A 24,345-nucleotide genomic window follows, 5' to 3' on the forward strand; every position below is an offset into this window, starting at 1 on the left:
CCTCTCATCCAACCCCTTCTCTCTGCTTTCTAATGGTGCCATGAGAGGAACCACTTTCCTCCACTGGGCCCTTCTTCCATCATGTCCTGCTTCACCTTGGGCCCAGAGCAATGGAGTTGGCCATATGTTGACTGAGACTCCTGAATCTGGGAGGTCCAAATAAACTTTTCCTTCTCTCCATTGTTTTCATTGGGTGTTCAGGCCACGGTGATGAAAAAGCTGACTAAAACAGCTTGTATGATAAATCCACTGCTGACATACTGAATGGTGAAAAGTTTGAAAGTATGTCCTTCAAGATCTGGGTCAGGACAAGGATGTCCACTTTGACCACTCTTATTCAACATAGTACTGGCAATTTTTGAACAGTTAAGCAAGAAAGAGAAATAAAGGACATCCAAATACAAAAGGAAGAAGTTCAATATCTCTGTAGATGAATGATTTTACATATAGAAAAACATAAAGACTCCATCAAAAACTGTTAGAACTGGTGAGTTCAGTAAAGTTGCAGGATACACAATCAACATATGAAAGTCAGTAGCATTTTTGTGTACCAGTAGTGAACTTGCTGAAAAAGAAAGCAATTCTTTTCACAATATTTACAATAAAATAAAATAAAATTCTTAGGAGTAAACCTAACAAAGGAAGTGAAAGCCATCTGTAATGAAAAATCATAAAACACTATTGAAAAAAATTGAAGAACATTGGAAGACTTCCCATGTTCATAGATTGGAAAAGTTAATATTTAAAAATGTACACAAAATAAGAATCAGTGCTATTCCCATGAATGATACTGTTCACAGAAACAGAAAAAAACAGTCCTAAAGCTCATGTGGAACCACGAAATACCTTGAGTAGCCAAAGTAATCCTGAGCAAAAAGAGTGAATCTGGAAACATCACAGTACCTGATTTCTGTAGAGCAAAGGCAACCATCAACAGAGTGAAGAGACAGTCAGATGAATGTGAGAAAATATTTGCAAACCGTTTTCTGACAAGGGACTAATATCCAGATATATTAAAGAACTCAATCACCAAACAAAAACCCTATAAATAATTAAATTAGAAAATGGACAAATGATTTGAATTGACATTTCTCAAAAGAAAATACACATTGCCAGCAGCTACATGAAAAAATATTTAACATCACTAATTATCATGGAAATGCAAGTCAAAATCACAGTGAAATAATATCTCAGCCCAGTTAGAATTATTATCAAAAAGAAAAAATTTACAAATGTTGGTGGGATGCAGAGAAAGAAAAACTCTTATACATTGTTGGTGTGAATGTAAATTAGAACAACCATGAGGGAAAACAGTATGGAGTTCCTCAAAAATCTAAATAGAGAACTACAGTAGGATCCAGCAATCCCACTATTGGGTATATATCCAAAGGAAATGAAATCATTATGTAAAGAGATATTTACCCTCCAGTGTGCACTGTAGTAACATTCACAGTGCCCAAAATATGAAATCAACCTAGATGTCTATTGAGGGATGAACTGCTAAAGAAAATGCAGTATACACAGTAGACTTTTATTTAGCCATACTCAAGAATGATACTGTGCCATTTGTGGCAATATGGATGGAAAACTAGATAAAAGAATAGTTACTAGAGAGTGGGAAGGGTAGGGAGACAGAAGGATAGGGGGATAGATAGATAAAGGTGTCAAAGTTATTACTGGGAAATCAACTTTTTTTCCCCCCAAACTAGGATAACTCCTAGTGTTGTGTGACTGGTAAGGGGCTGGAGAGGGTACAGACAAGGGAAGTTTATTGGGAGGTAATTCCTCCTTTCTATCTGTCAAAAGGAGGAATAACTTTTGGAGTTCTGTTGTGTTGCATTGAAAAATAATGTGTCTGTATAGGTCAAAACATCATCATAGTAATAGCTTAAGTATAAAGAAATGGAGTGTTTGGGGAAAAGGACTTATCCCTGTTTTCTTACTCATGAGGGAGAAAACCTTTTCTAGGACCCCCCAGGCCCTTTTTATATCATTGGTCCCAATCATATAAATCAAGTTTCACACATTTGCCTGACTAAACAGTGGAAAAGAGGAACTAGATTGCCATGATTGACATACACCAAGTATAATTCATTTTCTGGGGCAAAACAAACTGCCACCACCCAAAATCTGGGGTCGTTAATGAAGTTGAAGGGAAGAGTAATTGTTAGGAAGCTAACTAGCCTGTTGGCACATACTGCAATATTCATTTATTTTAAAATGACTTAAAACAGGAACAGGGTTTAAAGTACTGAATAAAATAGCCTGATGCCCTGACTTCTTGAGCAGTTTTTCTTCTTTTTTAAGTAATGTCATTTTTGTTCAGATATTACTTAGGCTTTTGTTGTTGTAGTGCTAGGGATGGAATCTGTGGCTTTGTACATGCTAGGCAAATGTGCTACCACTGGCTGGCTAAGTTTCGCTAAATCCAGCTGAACTTAGGCATTTTCCCAAATACTTAATAAGTCTTAAAGTTCAAGGGGACCAACTTGGACCATTAGATTTTTAAAATATCTTTTGAGGTCCTGAGAAAAAAGAAATTCCACTTAAAAAGTTTTATTCTCACAATTGTGACTAATATTAATACATAATGGACCATCAGATTTTTAATATAATGGCTAATTTAAAAACTTATTTCTCATGTTTTTATTACTTAGCATAAGTTGTTTCATTAAAACCTCATGACCCTTCAGCTATGAAGTATAGGTGCCCATACGGGGTTTAAATAACTTTTCAAGGTCTCATAACTACTAAGGAGCAGTTAGACTCCAGGACCAATTCATGTCAAAGCCAGTACTTCTAGCTACTACATTGTATAAATTCTTATGTGCTTATGCTGTATAAGAAAGTGATTTAATGAAAATCGTTAAAAATCTGAAGAATAAAATAGTTTCTTTGTTATCTTCATTAATTCTTGGCGATTAAATTTGCAAATTTATTGTATTAATGAGAAAATATTAATTAATGTTTAGGTGAGTTATGTTTTAAATCTATGAAGTGTATTTAAAGTTCACCTTGTAATTAGAATAACATTCCAATTTCTTATTGCTTTCTAATGTGTCATAGGAAATAGAATTTATTGATGTTGGGACTGTGGAAAATGACATTTTCAGGATATCCTGTGGCTTAAAAGGCTGAATTTTTAACAGGTCATGTTTTTGTGATGGCTTATAGTTTGGTTTAAATTTTACTTAAAAGTAAATACTGAACTATATATCTATATACTTAGTATCCTTTAGAGCATGATTTCTTTTTTAAAAATGGCTTTGTTTTATTTATTTATTTTTATGTGGTGCTGAGGATCAAACCTAGTGCCTCACACATACTAGGCAAGTGCACTACCCACTGAGCTACAACCCCAACCCCAACCCCCACCCCAGAACATGATTTCTTAATCTAAGTGTATGAGGTTTCTGGTAGTCTATATGCTATGTAAAACTCCAGATAAATATGCTTTTCCTTGGGAGGGATTCATAGCCTTATACCATGTTCCTGAAAGCGTCTATGATCTCCTGTTCCTCTCTTCCTATTTTTGAGTTCCTGCTTCAGAATGTTTTAAAATAAGGTTTGAAAACTTAAAAATAATATGGAGAAGTAAATTGCTCACCTAGAAATTCATTATCTTATATGCATGTTAATGTATATTACATTTCAAAGTGATAGTGTTTTACATGTTTATACTTTATATAGGTTCTATTTGGTTATTTTCCAAATCTGGTTTTTCTTTCTTCTTTACTTTTCTATTTGGTTATTTTCCAAATCTGGTTGTTCTTTCTTCTTTACCTTCCCCTTCTCCTTGAACCCAGGGTCTTGTATGTACTATGCTGTGGTTTCTGCTCCCTCCCTCTTTTTTTTTGTTATTATTCATATTTCTTCTATCTTTTAAATCATTGTTACCCATTTAATTTTATGGTATTTCCCAGATTGTACTATTGTTTCGAGTTCTTGATGATACACATTTCCTGGTTTCTTTTGATCAGTAATTTTTCATTATGGTAGACTGTTTCCTCATTTGGTTTAATTTTCTCATTGTGGACTTGCTTTTGGCTGAGGTAGAATTTTCTTGGTTGTCACTTTGTGGATCTAGCTGTTAGGACCTGTGTCCAAGACCAGTAGTCTTTTATACTTTTACAGCATCTTATGAGCATTGTAGCATCTACTTCTGTGTTTAAAGTTTTGATTAGACTTACTTATTTCTAGTTCTTGGGTGAATTAGGGAATCTCTAGATAAGCTAAAAGGGGTGCAGTCCAAGAATCTGGAAGCCTCAGAACAAGGGAGGCTGAAGGCCCTAGAGTTTGTACAAGTTGCAGAGTCCAGAATCTGAAGAACTTGGAGTCTGATATGCAAGAGCATCAGCAAGTGTGTCTGTTCTGGAAGGAAGGGACAGAGAGTGAGCATGAGAGTTATTTCCCTCTTCTACTTTTTTGTTTTCATTTGGATGCCCAGCTGATTGGATAGTACCTGCTCACATTCAAGGTGGGTCTTCCTCACTTGGTTCATTGACTCACATACTAGTCTTCTCTGGAAACACTCACAGACACACCTAGAAGTATGCTTCACTAATTCTTGGCATCTGTCAGTTCCATTAAATTGACACTCTGCACTATCACATTGGGATTCTACTCTTTTGTCTTTTATAAATTTGATTATGTTTTTAATTTTTCATGGTTGTTTTCTGTTTTATTCAGCATTTCTGTGTTTGTTGCATAATTGTGTGGATCTCTGTTAACTCTGCTTATTATGTTGCCACATCCAAACACATATTATGAACTGTTTTGAATCTTTGTTCAATAATAACTCAATTATTATTAAAATATTTTTAAAAATTCATTCTGTGATAGATACTGATGCTAATAGTGAACAAGACTCAGTTTTTACTCTCAAATATCTGTCATTGCCAGTTATTCCAGAAACATACCACTTGTAACTTTATTCTTTGTACAAGTAGTGTGTAGTTGTCATATATTTCATAATCCTTTATTATAGATTAATTTAAAAGAATATCATGTATTTTAGTTGCAAAATATAGACACACAACCTGATAATAATTGATAACATTAATGTGACTTTAGTAACTACTCTTTTTCTCATTGCTACCTGTTTGTTTCCCTTATGCATGGATTATTATCTTTTCCTGTCATAGCATTGGTCCTTGATTGTCATGTTAGTCCACTGCAGATTGGCACTAGTACTCATAGTGAAGAGACATGTAATAGAAAGGATAAGGGGGAGAAAGAATGATGAAATGGAAACTCACTGGAGAAATTTGAGAAGAACATTGGGTGAAGGTAAAAAATCTCTTTCTCCTGCACTTTCTTATGCTTCTTACCTTACTTCTTCAGATTCTGTCTTTATTCCTTTTATTCTCACATGCCTGTCCTCCTTCTCACTCCCACTCTGTTTTTCTTTCTGAAGTCATGGTAGCCATCACCAGTGGCCATCTAGCTAGTAGTTGTGGGAGAGGGAAGCTGGAGGGGAACACTGGAAGATACTCCGTCTTTGGATCTTGGGCTTCAGAGTGTGAAGAAGGTATGTCTTGCAAAGTGTCCTTGGAATTTCACATTAGAACTTTGAATTCTTTTTCTTGTAGAATTACTCATTTATTTATGCATTAATTAAATAGTGTCTTAGGGGATCAGAACTCTTTTCCAAGCAGTCAGAATTATTTCATGTTTAAATCTTTTAATTTTAGCATCTGTGTTTATTTCAAAGTTTTAGGGAATAAAGTGGCAACTTATTATATTGGAAAGGTTTTTGAAGCCTGATAGGCTTGTTTGAATCCTCTCTGTGCTACTTTTTGGGTAGCTAATTAATCTCCATCAGAGCTTTTTTTTTTAATATATTGATTTCTTTTTTTTAATTTCTTTTTTGTAAGATAGGAATTGATTATGAGAGTGGGAGATAATGTATGACAAGTTTTTATTTTGATACTCATCCTAGTTGGCTCCCAATAAAATGGTACCTGCTAAGATCATTGTCACCAGAAAAGTTTGTGCTTAGTAATAAATCAGTTTCTTGTTGATACTTTCACAGATGGAGTACATTCAGACAAGGATTAGGGATTAATTTTGTTTCTTCACATTATTATTATGTTTTTGGAACTGGAGATTGAACCCAGGGTCGTTTTACTGCTGAGTCACATACCCAGCCCTTTTTATTTTTTCTTTTGAAGCAGGGTCTTGCTAAACTGCTTAGTGGCCTCTCACTAAATTGCTGAGGCTGACTGAATTTGCAACCCTCCTACCTCAGCCTCCTAAGTTGCTGGGATTATGCTATGTGCAATCATGCCTGGCTTCATATTACATTTTAAAATTGGGACAGGATGTCAGAATTTACATAAAACAACTGCTTTTATGTTGGTGTGTCCCTCTCTGAGTCAGCTGTAGCATATTGATACTTTGACTTTTAATCAGGTTTCTACAGGTAAGTCACATAAAACTTTTTAGGCCTGAAATAAATGAGGATTATATACCTAATTTATTAGTGTATTAGTTTGGAAGCCAGATCTGTCTGTGAGAGAAAAACCAGGTTCTTGCGATAAAACTCGGGTGCTCAAGGAATCGAAGGCTTGGAATGTAAGCAAATGTCAGGAACATGGAGGAAGAGAGCTTTCAGAACACTTCTTTTGTCCTTGTTTCTGCTTCATGTATCTGCTTTGTTTTCTTTTCTTTCTGCAGAACTGATTTTCTTCTTTGCTTTTAGCCTCATGATGAAATGTTTGCCTTGACATGTATTGAATTTGCTAATTCTTGTAACCATCTGCAGAGACTTAACTTTTTCTGAGCTCAATTTTAAGTTATTAATTCCCCGGTTGAGGTTGGTTTCCACACTGGTTCACTTAACTCTGGCAAGGAAAGTAGGGTCTAGAGATATTATCTGCCTTACTTGCAAAAACCTGATTAACAAATAAAATGCTTGGGAATCAATCTAACAAAAGAGGTGAAAGACCTCTACAATGAGATCTACAGAACACTAAAGAAAGAAATTAAAGAAAACCTTAAAAGATGAAAAGATCTCCCATGTTCTTGGATAGGCAGAACTAATATTGTCAAAATGGCCATACTACCAAAAGTGCTATACAGATTCAATGCAATTCCAGTTAAAATCCCAATGACGTACCTTACAGAAATAGAGCAAGCAATCATGAAATTCATCTGGAAGAATAAGAAACCCAGAATAGCTAAAGCAATCCTCAGCAGGAAGAGTGAAGCAGGGGGTATCGCAATACCAGAACTTCAACTCTACTACAAAGTAATAGTAAAAAAAATGGCATGATATTGGCACCAAAATAGACAGGTATATCAGTGGTACAGAATAGAGGACATGGACACAAACCCAAATAAATACAGTTTTCTCAGACTAGACAAAGGTGCCAAAAATATGCAATGGAGAAAAGATAGCCTCTTCAACAAATGGTGCTGGGAAAACTGGAAATCCATATGCAACAGAATGAAATTAAACCCCTATCTCTCACCCTGCATTAAACTTCAACTCACAATGGATCAAGGACCTTGAAATCAGACCAGAGACCCTGTGTCTTACAGAAGAAAAAGTAGGTCCAAACCTTTAACTTGTTGGCTTAGGATCAGACTTCCTTAACAGGACTCCCATAACACAAGAAATAAAAGCAAGAATCAATAACTGGGACAGATTCAAACTAAATAGCTTTCTCTCAGCAAAGGAAACTATCAGCAATGAGAAGAGAGAGCCTACAGAGTGGGAGAAAATCTTTTCCACTCATACTTCAGATAGAGCACTAATTTCCAGAATCTATAAAGAACTCAAAAAACTCTACACAAAGAATATAAATAACCCAATCAACAAATGGGCTAAGGATATGAACAGACACTTCACAGAAGAAGATCTACAAGCAATCAACAAACATATGAAAAAATGTTCACCATCTTTAGTAATAAGAGAAATGCAAATCAAAACTACACTAAGATTCCATCTCACCCCAATTAGAATGGCGATTATCAAGAATACAAGCAGCAATAGGTGTTGGAGAGGATGTGGGGAAAAAGGTACACTCGTACATTGCTGTAGGAGTGCGAATTAGTGCAGCCACTCTGGAAAGCAGTGTGGAGATTCCTCAGAAAGCTTGGAATGGAAACCACCATTTGACCCAGCTATCCCACTCCTCGGCCTATACCCCAAGGACGTAAAATCAGCATACTACAGAGATACAGCCACATCAATGTTCATAGCTGCTCAATTCACAATAGCCAGATTGTGGAATCAACCTAGATGTCCTTCAATTGACGAATGGATAAAGAAACTGTGGTATACATATATACTATGGAATATTACTCAGCCATATAGAATAATAAAATTATGGCATTTGCAGGCAAATGGTTGCAGTTGGAGAATATCATGCTAAGTGAGATAAGCCAATCTCAAAAAACCAAAGGCCGAGTGAGCTCACTGATAAGCAGATAATGACACATACAGGGGGTGGGAAGGGGGCAAGAATGGAGGATGGAGGGGCTCTAGAGGGATAAGAAGGGTAGGAGGGGTGGGGGGGGGAGAAAAAATAACAGAATGAATCAAAAACTATTACCCTAGGTAAATGTATGATTACACAAATGGTGTGCCTCTACTTCATGTACAAACAGAGAAACAAGATGTATCCCATTTGTTTACAATAAAAATGAATTAAAAAAAAACCTGATCAACAAGTCAAAAGTACCACTTGATCTACTCATAAGAATGGAGGGGGAGATTTTTCAGAGAAGGAGAGGGAGGAAGCATGGCGGTTACCTCAGAGAGTATGTGCCACAAGTGAAGGCACTAAACTTGTAGCACTGGGGAGAGTCATTAGATGGTGTAGTACTTTGTGAAACATTACTAAATATAGCATATATTAGAATAGCATGTCATTTATCTAGCAGTACAACATACTCCATTGGTCCTTTATATAGCCTTAAGTTTTGTCAAGGACAAGAGTATAGTGATTATGAAATCTTTTTCAGTTGTTACAGTGAATATAAAGTCTTTTTCATTTTGTCTTTAATATCCAAAGTTACTTTAATCACAGTGCCTGAAATGGGCTTTTGATGGATAGAATTAATAGTTTTTAAAAACAATTTTGTATAAAGCATTTTTATTAAATATTGCTAATGAACTTTTGGAAATAAATTGAATGTATAATCAGTTTTTCTCATGCAGTGGGGAAATAGGAAATATTCAAGAAAATAATGAATCTTTTGGCTCTGTCATTGAATTTTTGAACTTTTAACTATAACAGCATATTAAGGCATCTTTTAAATTGTCCTATACATTTTGAATAGGATACTCTGTAATTTCATAACTCTTAGCTTTGTTTTGGATCATTTTTTTTTACATTATTTAGAGTAGCATAACATGACCAGATAACTATATTCCCCTATAGGCATTTAATAGTTATTGTTCCTTTTCCTTTTACCACAAATTAGAATAATCAACAGGTATAATTTGCCTAAAAAGTGTCCATTCTGCAGCACTTTTTTTTTTTTATTGTAAACAAATGGGATACATGTTGTTTCTCTGTTTGTACATAGAGTAAAGGCATACCATTTGTGTAATCATAAATTTACATAGGGTAATGTTGTTTGATTCATTCTGTTGTTTTTTCCCTTCCCCCCACCCCTCCCACCCCTCTTTTCCCTCTATACAGTCCTTCCTTCCTCCATTCTTGCCAACCTCCCTAACCCTAACCCTAAAACTAACCCTAAACCTAACCCTAACCCCTCCCACCCCCCATTATGTGTCATCATTCACTTATCAGCAAGATCATTTTTCCTTTGGTTTTTTGAGATTGGCTTTTCTCACTTAGCATGATATTCTCCAATTTCATCCATTTGCCTGCAAATGCCATAATTTCATTATTCTATATGGCTGAGTAATATTCCATTGTATATATATATATATACCACAGTTTCTTCATCCATTCATCAATTGAAGGACATCTAGGTTGGTTCCACAATCTGGCTACGTTGGTGGTCTGTTGGTTTGTTTCCACCTTTTGGCTATTGTGAATAATGCTGAATGTGAAGTATCTGTTTGAGTCCTTTCCATTAAGTTCTTTCAGGTATCTACCTAGGAATGGAATTGCTGGATCACATGGTAAATCTGTTTAGCCTTTTGAGAAACTGTCTGTTTTGGGAAACAGCTTTTATCGTTTTACATTTCTAAGCAACAGTGTATGAATGTTCCAGTTTTTCCACACCCTTTGTTATTTTGTTTTTATTTTGTTTAATTAATTTAAAAAATGTCATCAGTCCTAGAGTGTGTATTGGTATCTTATTGTGGTTTTGGTTTGCATTTCTCTAATGAGTAGTGATGTCCTTTAGTATCTTTTCATGTACTTATTGACCTATGCATATATTCTTTGAGAGGTGTTTAATCAAACCTATGCTCTGTTTAATGGGCTATTTTTTGTTGTTTAATTGTAGGTATTCTTTATGTGCTGTTCTGGTTTTAATCCCTCATTTGATATCTGATTTGTAAATATTTTCCCCTTCGGTGGGGTTTTTCTGTTTTAATATAGTGTGTTTTGCTGCAAAAAGCTTTGATTTTGATGAAATTCATTTTATTTTCTCTTTTATGTCTGTGTCTTTTGTGTCATATCCACAAAATCTTTTATATCTATTTAGTGTCATACAGATTTTCCCCTTGGTTTTCTTCTAAGAGTTTTATAGATTAAACTTTTAAATTTAGATCTTTGATACATTTCAAAATAATTTTTGTATGTGGTATAGGTAAAGATTCAAGTTCATTCTTATGCATGCAACTATCCAATTTTCCCAGCACAATTTGCTTACTGTCCTTTCCTCACTAATAATCTTGGAACCCTTTTTGAAATCAGTCGACCACATATGTGAGGATGTATTTCTGGATTCTCTTATTTATTCCATTAGTCTGTATGTCTATATTTATGTCAGTACCATGCTGTTTTAATTACCATACCTATGTAGCAAATTTTGAAATCACAAGTATGAGATTTCTAACTTTGTTCTTGTTCAAGATTGGTTTTGGCTAATCAGAGTATGTTGAGATTTCATTTGAATTTTTGTTTTGGTGGTGGTGCCAGGAATTAAACCCACGTGCATGCAAGGCCAGCACTCTACCAACTGAACTATATCCTCTCCCCTTTCATTTGAATTTTAGAATGAGTTTTTCTATTTCTGTTAAAAATACCATTGCAATTTTGATAGGGATTGTATTGTATGTAGATTGCTTTGGGTGGTGTTATCTTTTTTTTTTTAATATTTTTTGTTATCAATGGATCTTTTATTTTATTTATTTATATGCGGTGCTGAAGATTAAACCCAGGGCTTCACACATGCCAGGCAAGTGCTATACTACTGAGCCACAATTCCAGTCTGGCATTGTCATCTTAACAATATCAACTCTTCCAATCCAGAATATGGGATGTCTTTCCATTCATTTAGGTCTTTAAAAAATTTTTATCAGTATTTTGTAATTTTCATTTTAAAAGTCTTTCAGCAGTGTTAAATTTTTCCCTAAGTACTGTATTGTTTAGATGCTATTGCAAATGGAATTTAAAAAAATCCTTTTCTAATTGTTCATTGCAAATATGTAGAAATACAGCTGATTTTCTGATTTCTTTTTTTTTTTTTTTTTTTTTTTTGGTTCTGGGGATTGAATCCAGGGCCTTGTGCTTGCAAGGCAAGCACTCTACCAACTGAGCTATATCTTCAGTCCTTATAACTGATTTTTAAAGCAGTTTTATTAAGATATGATTTGCATCCCATATAATTCACACCTTTAAAGTATACAATTTAATATTCTTAGTATATTTATGTTGTTATGCCTCCATCAACACAACTCAATTTTAGAACATTTTTATCATATCTCAAGAAAATCCTGTATTCGTTAGCAGTTGCTTTACATTACCCTATCTCCTCAGCCCTAGGCAACAACTAACCTTTCTGTCTCTGTAGACTTACCTATTTCATGTAAATAGGTTCACATGAACAAACAAACAAATAAACAAACAACACATTCTTTGTGAACAGAAAATACTTCATTTTCTCCTTTCCATTTTGGAGGCCCACCCCATGCCTGTTTGCCTGTTTGCTCTGGCTAGAATTTACAGTATAATAGAAGTATCTGAAGCAGTCATCTTTATCTTGCACCTGATTTTAGGGGAGGAGCTTTCCCCATTGAGAATGATGTTTTATAAGTGAATGAGCAGTAAGTTTGAACTCTGAGGTATTGTTGACTGTAACACATTTTTTATTCCTCAAGTCAGAAACATCAGACATGAAATCAGACATGTACTCAAAAGTTACTCAGCAAGGCAAATTTTACTTCTGCAGAAGAGCATGCTACCAAAAAATTTGGCAAACAAGCACACTGGGGAGGAATTCTGCCCAGGTTTTTATCCCTAATGCAGCACTGCCCCTTGCTCTGATAGGAGGAGTTCAGGGTTACAATCTGTGATTGACCAATTTAAAATTGGGGAGGGCAAGGGGAAGGGGCTATAGTTATGATGGGATCACCAACTACATTATAGGCATTATGACTGGAAGACTAAGGTCAACGGGAGATATGTTGGGCTGGGGGACTCAAAATGGTTACATTTCAACCATTTAGATTACAGCAAATGCATTTTTGTTAAATATTAGAAAACTCAGAATGTAGGTTTAACCTTGATAGAAAAAAGAACATTAATCTTAAACATACATTTTCTTTCATTTTGATTATTTGCTAATGCTGCATGTTTTTATTTACTTTTTTTTTTTTTTTTTTTAATATGGGGAATTGAACTCAGAGGCATTTAACCACTGAGCCACATCCCAAGCCCGTTTTTTGTATTTTATTTAGAGATAGGGTCTCATTGATTGTGGAGCGCCTTGGTAGTTTGCTGAGGCTGGGCTCTGGCTTTGAACTCTAGATCCTTCTGCCTGAGCCTCCCCAGCCACTGAGATTACAGACATGCACCACCATGCCTGGCTACTCTTCTCTTTTAGTCCAGAAATCTTGTTTCAAAACTTTTATTGTCACAATTGCAATATTAGAAGTTATAAGTATAATGAGCTCCCATATACTCTTCTAGATTTACCTGTTTTTATCGTTTTGCCACATTTGTGCTGCTGTTTATTCTCTCTATACAACTATATGCACACATATTTTTGCTTAACCATCTAATGATAAATTGTAGATATTATAACCCTTGAACTGTACATGTTTGTCATTGCTTCAGTGCCTTCAGCATGTGTGTTAATGGGGTGTGTGTGCGTGTTGGGTGCGTGTGTGTTTTCTTTCTTTAAAATTTTTTTTTAGTTGTCAGTGAACTTCATTTTATTTATTTATTTACATGTGGTGCTGATAATCGAACCCAGTGCCTCATACATGCTAGGCAAGCACTCTACCACTGAGCCACAACTCCAGTTCCATTTTCTTACTTATTTGAACTTGTAAAGCTGTTCAAGATTGTTGTTTTCTTTGTAGAAGATTTAAAAATATTGATTCTATTTGACAATTCAGATTTTCAGATTTTTTAAAAAAATGGGTTGTTCTTAGTAATTTATTTATGTCTATGTTTTCAAATGTTTTGGACTAGATTGTTTATGCTCTGCTTTAGTGGCATGGTAGTTTTGTCTAATTTCTCCTTCTCAGTTTTGTTTTTTATTTGTTCTTTTGTTTTATTCTGTCAGTCTTTTCAAGACTTTGTTAAGTCTTTCTATTATGTGTTTATTTTTATTTTAAAAAAAAATTTAGGGGGCTGGGGAGATAGCTCAGTTGGTAGAGTGCTTGCTTTGTAAGCACAAGGCCCTGGGTTTGATCCCCAGCACCCAAAAAAAAATTTTTTTTTTTTTTTTTTTTAGTGGTACATGGACACAATACCCTTATTTTATTAATTTATTTTTGAGTGGTGCTTAGGATCAAACCTAAGGCCTTACATATGCAAGGCAAATGCTCCACCACTGAGCTACAACCCCAGCCCTATTATGTATTGTTTTCAAATTAAATCATTTTATTTTCTGATGCTTTTGCTTTCTTCTTTCTACTTTGAATTCTCTTTACCTAATAGTTTTAGTGGGCAGGGGAGAAAAAGAAAAAGGAAGAAATATGGGATTGCATTTTGTTCCACAGGCTGGTCTTATACTGGGCTTAAGTGATCTTTCCACCTAAGCCTCCCAAGTATGTTGGGACTACAGGTGTATACCGCTTTGCTGGGCTTAGTGTTTTATGTTGTATGTTTAACACCTTAATTTCCAGCTTTTTCTTTCCCAGTGTAAATGTTGAAGGTGCTTTTTTTTTTGGTCAGTACTGTTTTAGGCTGTATCCTGGAAATATTGATATGTAGTTTTTTTTTTTTAATTATGGGGTAGTTCTTTTATAATTAACTTATTAATTTCATCATTTGAATTTCAGAGTTTTTAGGCTCTCCTGGTTATCTTTCTTTTATTGATTTTTAGTTATATTAGATGCTCTGTATGTATACCTTTGATTTTTATGTTCCCAATACTTTGGATTTTTTGGGGGGGAATTTTATGACTTGACATGTCATCAAAGTCTGTAGAGTTTCAATGTGTGTTAGAAAATATATTCTCCAATTCTTGGGTGTAGTTCAATTATATTGACTTTTTTATTGATTACTGATAGAGAGAAACTCTCTCTAGAAGGGTGAATAGGTGAATTTGTTTCTTTTTGGCTCTATGTAATTTGAGATTATATTATTAGGTACATATATGTTTAAAGTCATGTCCTAGTTAGATGAACATTTTTAAAAATCATATATATGACCTCTTTTTATCTCTTCTACTGATGACCTTTTGACTTAATGTGTCTTTTGTCTTAGTATCAAAATGGCTTAGTTTTAATTTATTTTTATTGGTGGGAGATGGTATTAACCTCTACTTTCTTTTTCTGATGTCTTATGTAAATTCAGTTAAGAGTTTACTTAAAGAGAAAAAAACAAATTAAGAAAAAATCAACAAATGTAAATATATATTTGTGAAAAAAGGTTGTAACATCAGACTTTAAGCAATACTGGTAATGAAAACCAAGGAAAACCGACCTTCATAAATAGTTACTAAATAGATTTTAAACCTATCCATATAGTAGCATTTTAAAGACAAAATGCACATACCTGTAATCCCAGTGACTCTAGAAGCTAAAGCTGGAGGATCAAGACCAGCCTTGACAATTTAGCTGGGTCCTGTCTCAAAGTAAAATAGGACTGGGGGATGGTAATTCAGTGGTAAAGCACCCCTGGATTTAATCCCCAGTACAAACAAACAAACAAACAAACAAACAAACCCCCAAAGCCAAAGATGATTATTAATCACCTTATTCTAATAAATTTGAATTGTGATCTAATGCATACATTCAATAGAAACTATAATTAATCTAATTGTTTATTTTAAACATTTTTTAGTTGTCAGTGAATCTTTATTTTATTCATTCATTTATTTTTATTTTTATGTGGTGCTGAGGATTGAACCCAGTGCCTCACACTTGCTAGGCAAGCTCTCTACCACTGAGCTACAACCCCAGCCCAATATAATTGTTGAATGTAGAAATAGAAAACATGTACAACAATATTATGAAATAATCAAAAGTCCACCAAAAAGACACACTTGCTAGATGTTTTCACTGTAACAAGTTTATCAGTCCTTTAAGTCATAGTTTACTGTAGTCTTCTAAAGGTTTTATAGTTTTATTTTTCACATTGACATAGTTTAGCAACTGGAATGATATTGTTTTAGCAAATAGGAAAGGAAAGAAAGCTTTGTACTTTTAAACCAGATGAAGACAGTACAGAGAAAAGATAATTGTAGACAAACTATGTTTATGAACACAGGTGTAAAATTCCTAAATAAAATCAAAAGCAGTTTCAGCTGTGTATTGAAAAAAAAAAAAAAAACAACTCCAGCAAGGGCTGGAGTTGTAGCTCAGGTAGAGCGCATATGAGGCACTGGTTTCGATTCTCAGCACCACATGTAAATAAATAAATAAAAATAAAGGTCCATCGACTACCAGAAAATATTTTAAAAAACCATTATAATCAAATAAAGTTGATCTCAAAATATAAAAAAAAGTTCAACTTCTAAAGTCTACTTAAAAAATATGTCGTGTTAAAAGACTGTTTTAGTTAACTTTTTTGCTGCTGTGACCAAACTGACCAGCACAATTATAGAGGAAAGATTTATTTGAGGGCTCACAATTTCAGAGGTCTTACTCCATAGCAGGCGGGTTTCATTCCTCAGGGCTGGAGGTGAGGCAGAACATCATGGCAGTAGAGTGTGGCAGAGGGAAGCAGCTTGCATCATCAAGAAACAGAGAGTCTTCACTTTCCAGATTCAAAATGTATACCCCAAAGCCACACTGCAATTCCAGTCTCCTCCAACCATACCCTACCACTTCAATTAATCCCACTAGGGATTAATTCACTGATTGGATTAAGACTTTTACAACTCAATCATTTCTCCTCTGAACCTTCCTGCATTGTCTCATATGTGAGCTTTTGGGGCAGATACCTCACATCCAAACCATAACAAAGACCATAAAAAGAAAAACCAAATCTCTACAGAGATTGTAGTCAGTACTTCCATCTACTTTGTTTGATAGGACCTGTTATTCACATTCTTGCCAACACGTCGTTGCTTCAGATTTTAAAATTTTTGGCACATTTGGTTGGTAATATCCCTGTTAAGTTAATTTGCATTTCTTTGATTTCTTGTAAGAGGAATAATGTTTTCTGTTTCCTAGCAATTTCAACCACACTGAAAGTTTTAAATAGAGTCACACTGTGTAATTTGTTTACTCAAATATAAGGCCTGTTTTAGTTTTTTTTGTATCTCTAGCATCCTGTAAAATGCTTGGTATGTAGGGGATAGTCAAAGATAACTTCATGAATGAATTGAATAAATGATTAGTAAGCTGTGAATATTCAGAAGAAATTTATGATGCAAATAACCTATTTTTTTATTTTATTAAATTTTTTTTTTGTAGTTGTAGATGAACAGAATGCCATTATATTATTTGTTTATTTTTATGTGGTATTAAGGATTGAACCCAGTGCCTCACACTTGGTAGGCAAAATGCTTTGCCACTGAGCTACAACCCCAACCCAAACAGCCTATTTTTTGAATGCCTGGAATTTGAGTAGTGTTGCCATGTCAGAGAACTGGGAGTAAAACAAAAGAACTGAGATTTTAATTCTAACAGTTTCCAGGGAAAAAAATTTCAGGGATATTTAACTTATGTTACTACCGTAGTTTCCCATAAAATTTGTATAACTGATAATCCTAATTGTTTTATAATCTTAATTATTTATGATTCTATAGTACTCATTTGCTTTATGCTTTTAGGGTATATGCTACTATTGCAGGGCAATGTATTATTCTTTTTGTTTTGTTGAAAACACTGTTATTTTGTTGCTAACACATCATTTTGACAATCACATTCTTTTCTTTCTTTCTTTTTTTTTTCCTTGATACTGGGAATTGATCCCAGGGGCACTTAACCACTGAGCCACATCCTCAGCCCTTTTTTGATATTTAGAGGCAGGGTCTTACTGAGTTTCTGAGGTGGCTTTGAACTTGTGGTCCTACTGCCACAGCCTCCCAAGTTGCTGGGATCACAGGTGTGTGCTACCATGCCTGACTGACAGTCACATTCTTATTGAAATCAAATTTCAAAAAGTTTCTTTACTTTTTTTTTTTTTTAAGAGCATTGTATTTGTACATAGTATCTGGGCTCCTTTTGACATAATTATACATACAAGGAATTTGATTTCAATCCCCATTTCCCTTCTCCTTTCCTCTCCTACTCCCTCCCTCTTTTCTTTCTTCTCTGATCTTCCTTTCACACATTTATTTATTTATTTATTTTTGCGGTGCTGGGGATTGAACCCAGGGCCTTGTGCTTGCAAGGCAAGCACTCTACCAACTGAGCCATATCCCCAGCCCACCTTTATTTATTTTTGATTGGTACTTTTTCCATATTCGTAAATGAGATAGTCCCTTTGGTACATTTGTTTGTATATGACATGATTCTGTCAGATTTGTTCCATATTTTTTCCCTATCTCTTCCTCCTTCTCTTTCTCTTCTACTCCACTATCTTTCTATATCTTTATGATATCACATCCCCTCCCTGACTGCCTTTTTCTCTTAATTTTGCTTTAACTTCCACATATGAGAGAAAATATTCTACTGAGTCTGACTGCATGATATTCTCCATTTCCGTCCATTTACTGGCAAATGCTATTATTTCATTCTTTATGGTGAAATAAAACTCCATTGTATATATACCACATTTTCTTAATCCATTTATCTATTGTTGGGCACCTGGATTGATTTCAAAATTTGGCTATTGTGAATTGTGTGACTGTATCACTATAGTATGCTGATTTTAGCTCTTTTGGATAAATACCAAGGAGTGGGATAGCTGGATCATAATGGTGGTCCCACTCCTTGTTTTTTAAGGAATCTCCACACTGCTTTCCAAAGTAATTGTACTAATTTGCAGTTCCACCAACAATGTTTGAGTGTTTTCCCCCACATTCTGGCCAGCATTTATTATTATTTGTGTTCTTGACATTTGCCATTCTGATTGGAGATGAAGTCTTAATGTAGTTTTTCTTTACTGTTTTGCAGTGATGTTTCATAGGATTGAAATATCTAGATTTTGGACCTTCTAGATCAGTAGATTGTTACTCAGAGGAAGGTGAATATGTAGAAGTATTCTTTAAGAACTGAACTGAGTTACAGATTAATAGTAGTTCAGTGTATGTAATGGGGCAGAGGTATAATTCATATGCTTTATTTGAGTGTTATTGAGTGTCATTATTTGGAGACCTTGGGTAGTTTTATGAGATTTTAAATACTTTATCTTTTTTTTTTTGTACCAGGAATTGAACTCAGGTTGCTTAACCACTAAGTCACATCCTTAGCCCTTTTTATATTTTATTTAGATACAAGATCTTGCTGAGTTGCTCAGAGCCTCAGTAAGTTGCTGAGGCTGGTTTTGAACTTGAGGTCCTCCTGCCTCAGCCTCCTGAGCCACTGGGATTATAGGCATGGACCACTGTGCCAGGCTGTTTCGGCTTAATTCTTAATCATAATTTGAATTTTTATTGTGTAATATTCATATCTATAGCATATGTAATTTGCATCACATTTCTAAGAAAGTAATTGATGTTGCTCTTTTGTTTCAGCTAAACCATTTACTTCTAAAGTGAAACAAATGCGATTACATAGAGAAGACTTTGAAATATTAAAGGTGATCGGTCGAGGCGCTTTTGGGGAGGTAAGAGATGAAGATTTTATAGAATTTCTGCTAATTGTTTTGGAAGGTGTTTTATACAGTTGTGAGAGAATTTAAGTGAAATATTTACTTGATGTTGTAATTGATGTAGTTGATTGGAAAATATATTAAAGTTTTGAAAGAAATATTTCTATATGAGTTGTTTTCTAAGATGTTAATGTATATATGATTAATTTTCTGGACTCTTCGTTGGTCCGTTTGTGCCTCCTTGTGCCAAACTGTCCTAAATTATGTTAGTTTATAGGAACTTTTGATACCTGGTAGTACATTTAACCTGACTTCTTCTCCCAGTCAGCCTTTCCCTCCTTCCATTGTATTTTCGTATTATTTTGAATCCATTTTTCAGTTTCTTCTCATTTATATTCCCCATCTCATGCACCCCTGCTCAAATTTGAATTTGTTTTACATTGAAACTGGAAATCAGTTTACAGATAATTAAAATCTTAATATTGAGACAGTTAATCCATGGACATGTGTATTCCTCCATTTATTTAGGGCTTTATAAATTTCTCTTAGTAGGTTTCAGTCCATAGAGTTATTTCTACATCTTTCAGTATTCCTAGATCTGTGATATTCTTGATGTTATTTTAATTAGAATGGTTTCTTAAATTCTATTTACTAATTATTGAAAATATAATTACAATTAATTGAATTTTATTTATTGACCTTACAGCTAGCACCTGTGTGTTAGTCACCTTTGCATTCCTGTTACCAACATACCCACCAAGTTAGAGGGGGAAAGTTTATTTTGCTTATAGTTTCAGAGTTTTAGTTCATGGTGGGCCATTCTATTGCTCTGGGCCCAAGGTGATGAGGCAGAGGATAGGGTGGAGGAACTTTGCTCATCTCAAGGCAACCAGGCCTGGAAGCAGAGGAAAATGAGACTGAAGGACTGCAGGGAAGATAAACCCTTCCAGGGCATGTCCCCAGTGACCCACCTCCTTGAGCCACATCCACCTGCTTACAGTTACTCAGTTCATTCAAAGTAGGATGTTCTGATTAGGCTGCAGCACTCATAATCTAGTTATTTCATCTCTAAGTATCCCTGCATTAAGATACTATCTTTTGGGGGACACATTATATCTAAACCATAACATTCTGCCACTGGCCCTCCCACAGGCTTACGTCCATCTCGCAATGCAAACTGTCCCCGTAATCTTAACAGTTCCAGCATTGCCCAAAAGTCTAAGTCCAAAGTCTCATCTGAATACTCAGTGCAGACTCTTGGCTGTGAGCTCCTACAAAGATCAAAATCAAGTTACAAATATCCAGTGTACAATGGCACAGAACAAACGTTCCATTTCAGCAGGGAGGAAGAAGGTCATAGAAAGAAGGAATGGGACCAAAACAAGAAACCAAATTGTGCAGACAAGTCCCTTAACTCCACATATAGCATCTAGGACATAGTGGAGAGTTGTGGTCTCCAAAGGAGTTGGGTAGTTCCTCCCTTTAGACCTTGCCTGTTGCAACCCATATGAACTCTCTTTTAGCCTGGCTTTCTCTGCAGCCAGCAACTTTTCTTGGCAGACCGTTTGCATTACTGCCATCTTTTAATTTCTTGGGCCCTTTTGCAGCTTTGGCTTCATCTTTACAATTTCATGCATCACCCTCCCAAGGGGCAGCCCACAGGAGTTCTGACCCTGCTACACTTTGCCTATCCTCCAGGGCTTCTTTGAAATCTTAGTGGAAACTTCCATGACCCCATAACCTCCCAGTATCCTGAACATTCCTGCAGAACCAGCACCACATGGGTGCCACCAAGGTCTGCTGCCAGCTTGCACAGCTGAACCTTTTGGGGTAACAGCTTCTGCCACCTCTGAGTGCTTGCATGGCTAATTATGGTGAAATAACTGCCCTCCTTCGCTGTGAGCAGTGTGCCCTCAGAGTGACTTCTTTTAGTTTTCCCTTCTATTCCCTTGAACCTGCAATGGGTATGCTCTTGTAAATACCCAAGATACACTCAAGCCATCTTTCCTGTTGTATCTGTGCAAAGTACTTAACATGTCTTTAGTTGTCATAATGTCTTTTAATAGCACACCTTTCTTGGCCCCGATTTTCCAAACACTTTTCTTTTGGCCAAACTGCAAGTTTTTAAAATCTTTGCAAAGCCTTGTCTCACTTGCCTACAGTTACACCCTGATAATTCATTCAAGCTAGAATGGACTGATTAGGTTACAGCTCTCATAATCCAATGAATATTCTTGCATTAACTTAGGAGCTTTTGGGGGATATCTCATATCCAAACATAACAAGTTGTGTTGATTATACTTTTAAAGTCATGAATTGTGTTGAATTTTTATAAAATGTTTTATCTGTACCGTTTGACACAATGACTTTTTTTCTCCTTTACTTGGTTAATGTGTTGAATTATGCATGTCAATTTATTTATTTTCAAATGTTGAACTAAATTTGCATTCCTAAAATAAGCCCATCTTGGTTGTTATGTATTGTCCTTTTTTAATATATCAGTGGATTAGATGTGCTATTGTTTTTTATCTTTGTTGGATTTCTGTTTCTTGAGAGAAATTGGTCTGTAATTTTTCTACTTCAAATGTCCTGATCAGATTTTGGGGTCTTGGTTATATTGGTCTCATAAGAAGAGGGAAGCACTTCCTCTTGTTTTTTTCTTACATGCTTATAGGATTTCATTTGTGAAGCTACTTGGCCTGGATGTTGCTGGTGAGATAATCTTACATAATATATTTAATTCTTTAAAATGGACTTCCTATTATGTGTCAGGTTTTTTTAGGTTTATCTATATCATCTAATTTTCAAAACTTAATACCATATGGATCATATGTTGATTCAAATGAACATTTATTAATCTCACTTTTTATTTGTCTTGCTAGGGGCTTATCAGTTTTCAATTAATTAACTTCTGGATTTTTGAATTTTATTATTGTTGGCTTGTTTTCTGCTTCATTCATTTCTGCTCTTGAATGTTTTCTTCTACTCTGTGGCTTTAACTTGCTTTTCTTTTTCTAATTCATTGAAATGGACACTTAGAACATTGATTTCTAATCATTTTTTCTTTTTTAAACTGGAGCGTTATAGTTATACATAGTAGTTGGATTCATTTTGACAAACTCATAACATGCATAGAATTTGATTTCAGTCTTCATTTCCTACATTTCCTCTTCTTCTCTACCTCCCCCTATTCTCCTTTATTCTACTGATCTCCCTTTCACTCATTTATTTATTTTTGATTGGTTCTATCTCCTGATAAATAAAGGTGAAATTTCCTGTGGTATATTTATATATGTACATAATATGATTTTGTTAAATCTCTTTCTCATCCTCCCTCCCTCCCTTTCCATCTCTTCCTTCTACTCCACTGATTTTTTTCTGTAAGTTTATGATATCTGGTTCTCCCCTCCTTCTTTCCCTTATTTTGCTCTAGCCTCTACATAGTAGAAAACATTTGACTCTTGATTTCTGAGACTGGCTTATTTCACTTGTTCTTTCCATCTATTTACCAGCAAATGCCATAATTTCATTCTTCTTTATGATTGAGAAAAATGCCCTTGTGTATATATGCCACATTTTCTTAATCCATTCATCTTCTCACTTTAAACACACATTTAAGGCTGTATATTTTTCTCTAAGCAATGTTAGCTTTAACTGACCAGTTTTGATATATTGCATTTTCAATATTGAAATAATGACCCAAAATGCAGTATGATTTCCAATGCAATTTTATATTTTAAATGTGTTTTGTGTTGGATCCAAGAGTTTAGAAGTTTCTCACTTTCTAATTAACATTTGGAGGCTTTTTCATTTTTTTTTCTTTTATTGACTTATAATCTAATTTCCAAGTGGTTAGAGAGGATATATGTGTGTGATTATAGTCCTTTGAAATTTGCTGTATGGTGTTCTATAAATATCAGGTAAAAATCATTAATTTGGTTTAATTTTTTCATTTTCTTTGTATTTTCTCTTGATCTGTCATTTCCTGAGAGGATTTGTTTCTTTTTTATTCCTCTCAGTTTTTGCTGATAACAAATATAGTTATAGCTTTGTGATTAACTCTTTTATTAGTATCATTATGGAATGTTTTCTCTTATCTCTGTAGTACTTTTTTGATATAAATTTTTTTTACTATGATGTTAATAGAGCCAGTATAGTTCTTTATTTGTATTCACATTAAAATCTTTTTCCATTCTTTCAATTTCAGCATTCTATAACCTTACAGTATATTTACTATTAAGTAAACTGTAGTTAGGTTTTTGTTTTCAGTGTATTTTGAAAATCTTTTGTTTTTTTACTTGGAGCACATTTAATCAGTTGACATTTACGTTGTCTATTCTGTATCATTTTTCTCTCATTTCTTGGTTTTTCTTAGATTGATGAAGTGTTTTACAGTATCTCTAGCTTTGCTAAATTTATATGTTATCCATTCCCATTTACCTGATGTCTACTTTTCTTTGGTCATTGCTGTCATTATTTTAGGTCTAATGTTTTTAAAATCCCCAAAGATATGATTATATTGTCCCTATTCATTCACATTTTCCAGCAGTTCATTTTCTCTTGTTCTTCACATTCAAATGCCTTTTCACATTCGTATATTTCACTTTGGAATCATTTTCCTTTTGTCCTAAAAGTTCTTTGTGGTATTTCACCAGTGAAAGTCTGGTGATAAATTGTCTATTTTATTTGTCCATAATATATTTATTTTGAGGTCTTAAAATTTAAAAAAATGTATATGATGAGGGATTATTACATTTGTATGAATTTGTGTAACCATTGTGCTGCTCAAGATAGACTGTTTATAGCAGTCAGATAGGTTCTTGCCCCCTCTGTTTGAATAACCACTTCTTGTTAATCATCTATTCTGGCCTCTAACATCATAGTTTTATGTTGCCTGTAGTTTTAGTTTTATATACATGGCATTTGGTACCATATACTCTTATTTCTGGATTCTTTTGCACCACATTATACTTATGTGATTCATTTCTTGTTTTTTCATTAGGTGTACAGTATTTCTTTGAATGAATATAACCATATGTTATTTATTCATACTAGTGTTGAACATTCAAGATATTTATAGGTATTAAAAATA

At 34.6% G+C, this 24,345-nt stretch overlaps 1 protein-coding gene across 12 annotated transcripts in view; it reads left to right on the top strand.

Moving 5' to 3' along the window:
• Positions 1-24,345, top strand: part of CDC42BPA (CDC42 binding protein kinase alpha) — a 311,754-nt gene that overhangs the window by 36,977 nt on the left and 250,432 nt on the right. For all 12 annotated transcript variants that reach the window (XM_079106616.1, XM_079106608.1, XM_079106605.1 and 9 more), the window contains one exon: positions 19,177-19,268. In XM_079106616.1, coding sequence (XP_078962742.1) covers positions 19,177-19,268 — 92 coding nt within the window. The remainder of the gene's footprint in view (positions 1-19,176; positions 19,269-24,345) is intronic.

Source organism: Sciurus vulgaris, assembly GCF_902686455.1.
Source record: "Sciurus vulgaris genome assembly, chromosome: 12".
Taxonomy (NCBI): domain Eukaryota; kingdom Metazoa; phylum Chordata; class Mammalia; order Rodentia; family Sciuridae; genus Sciurus; species Sciurus vulgaris.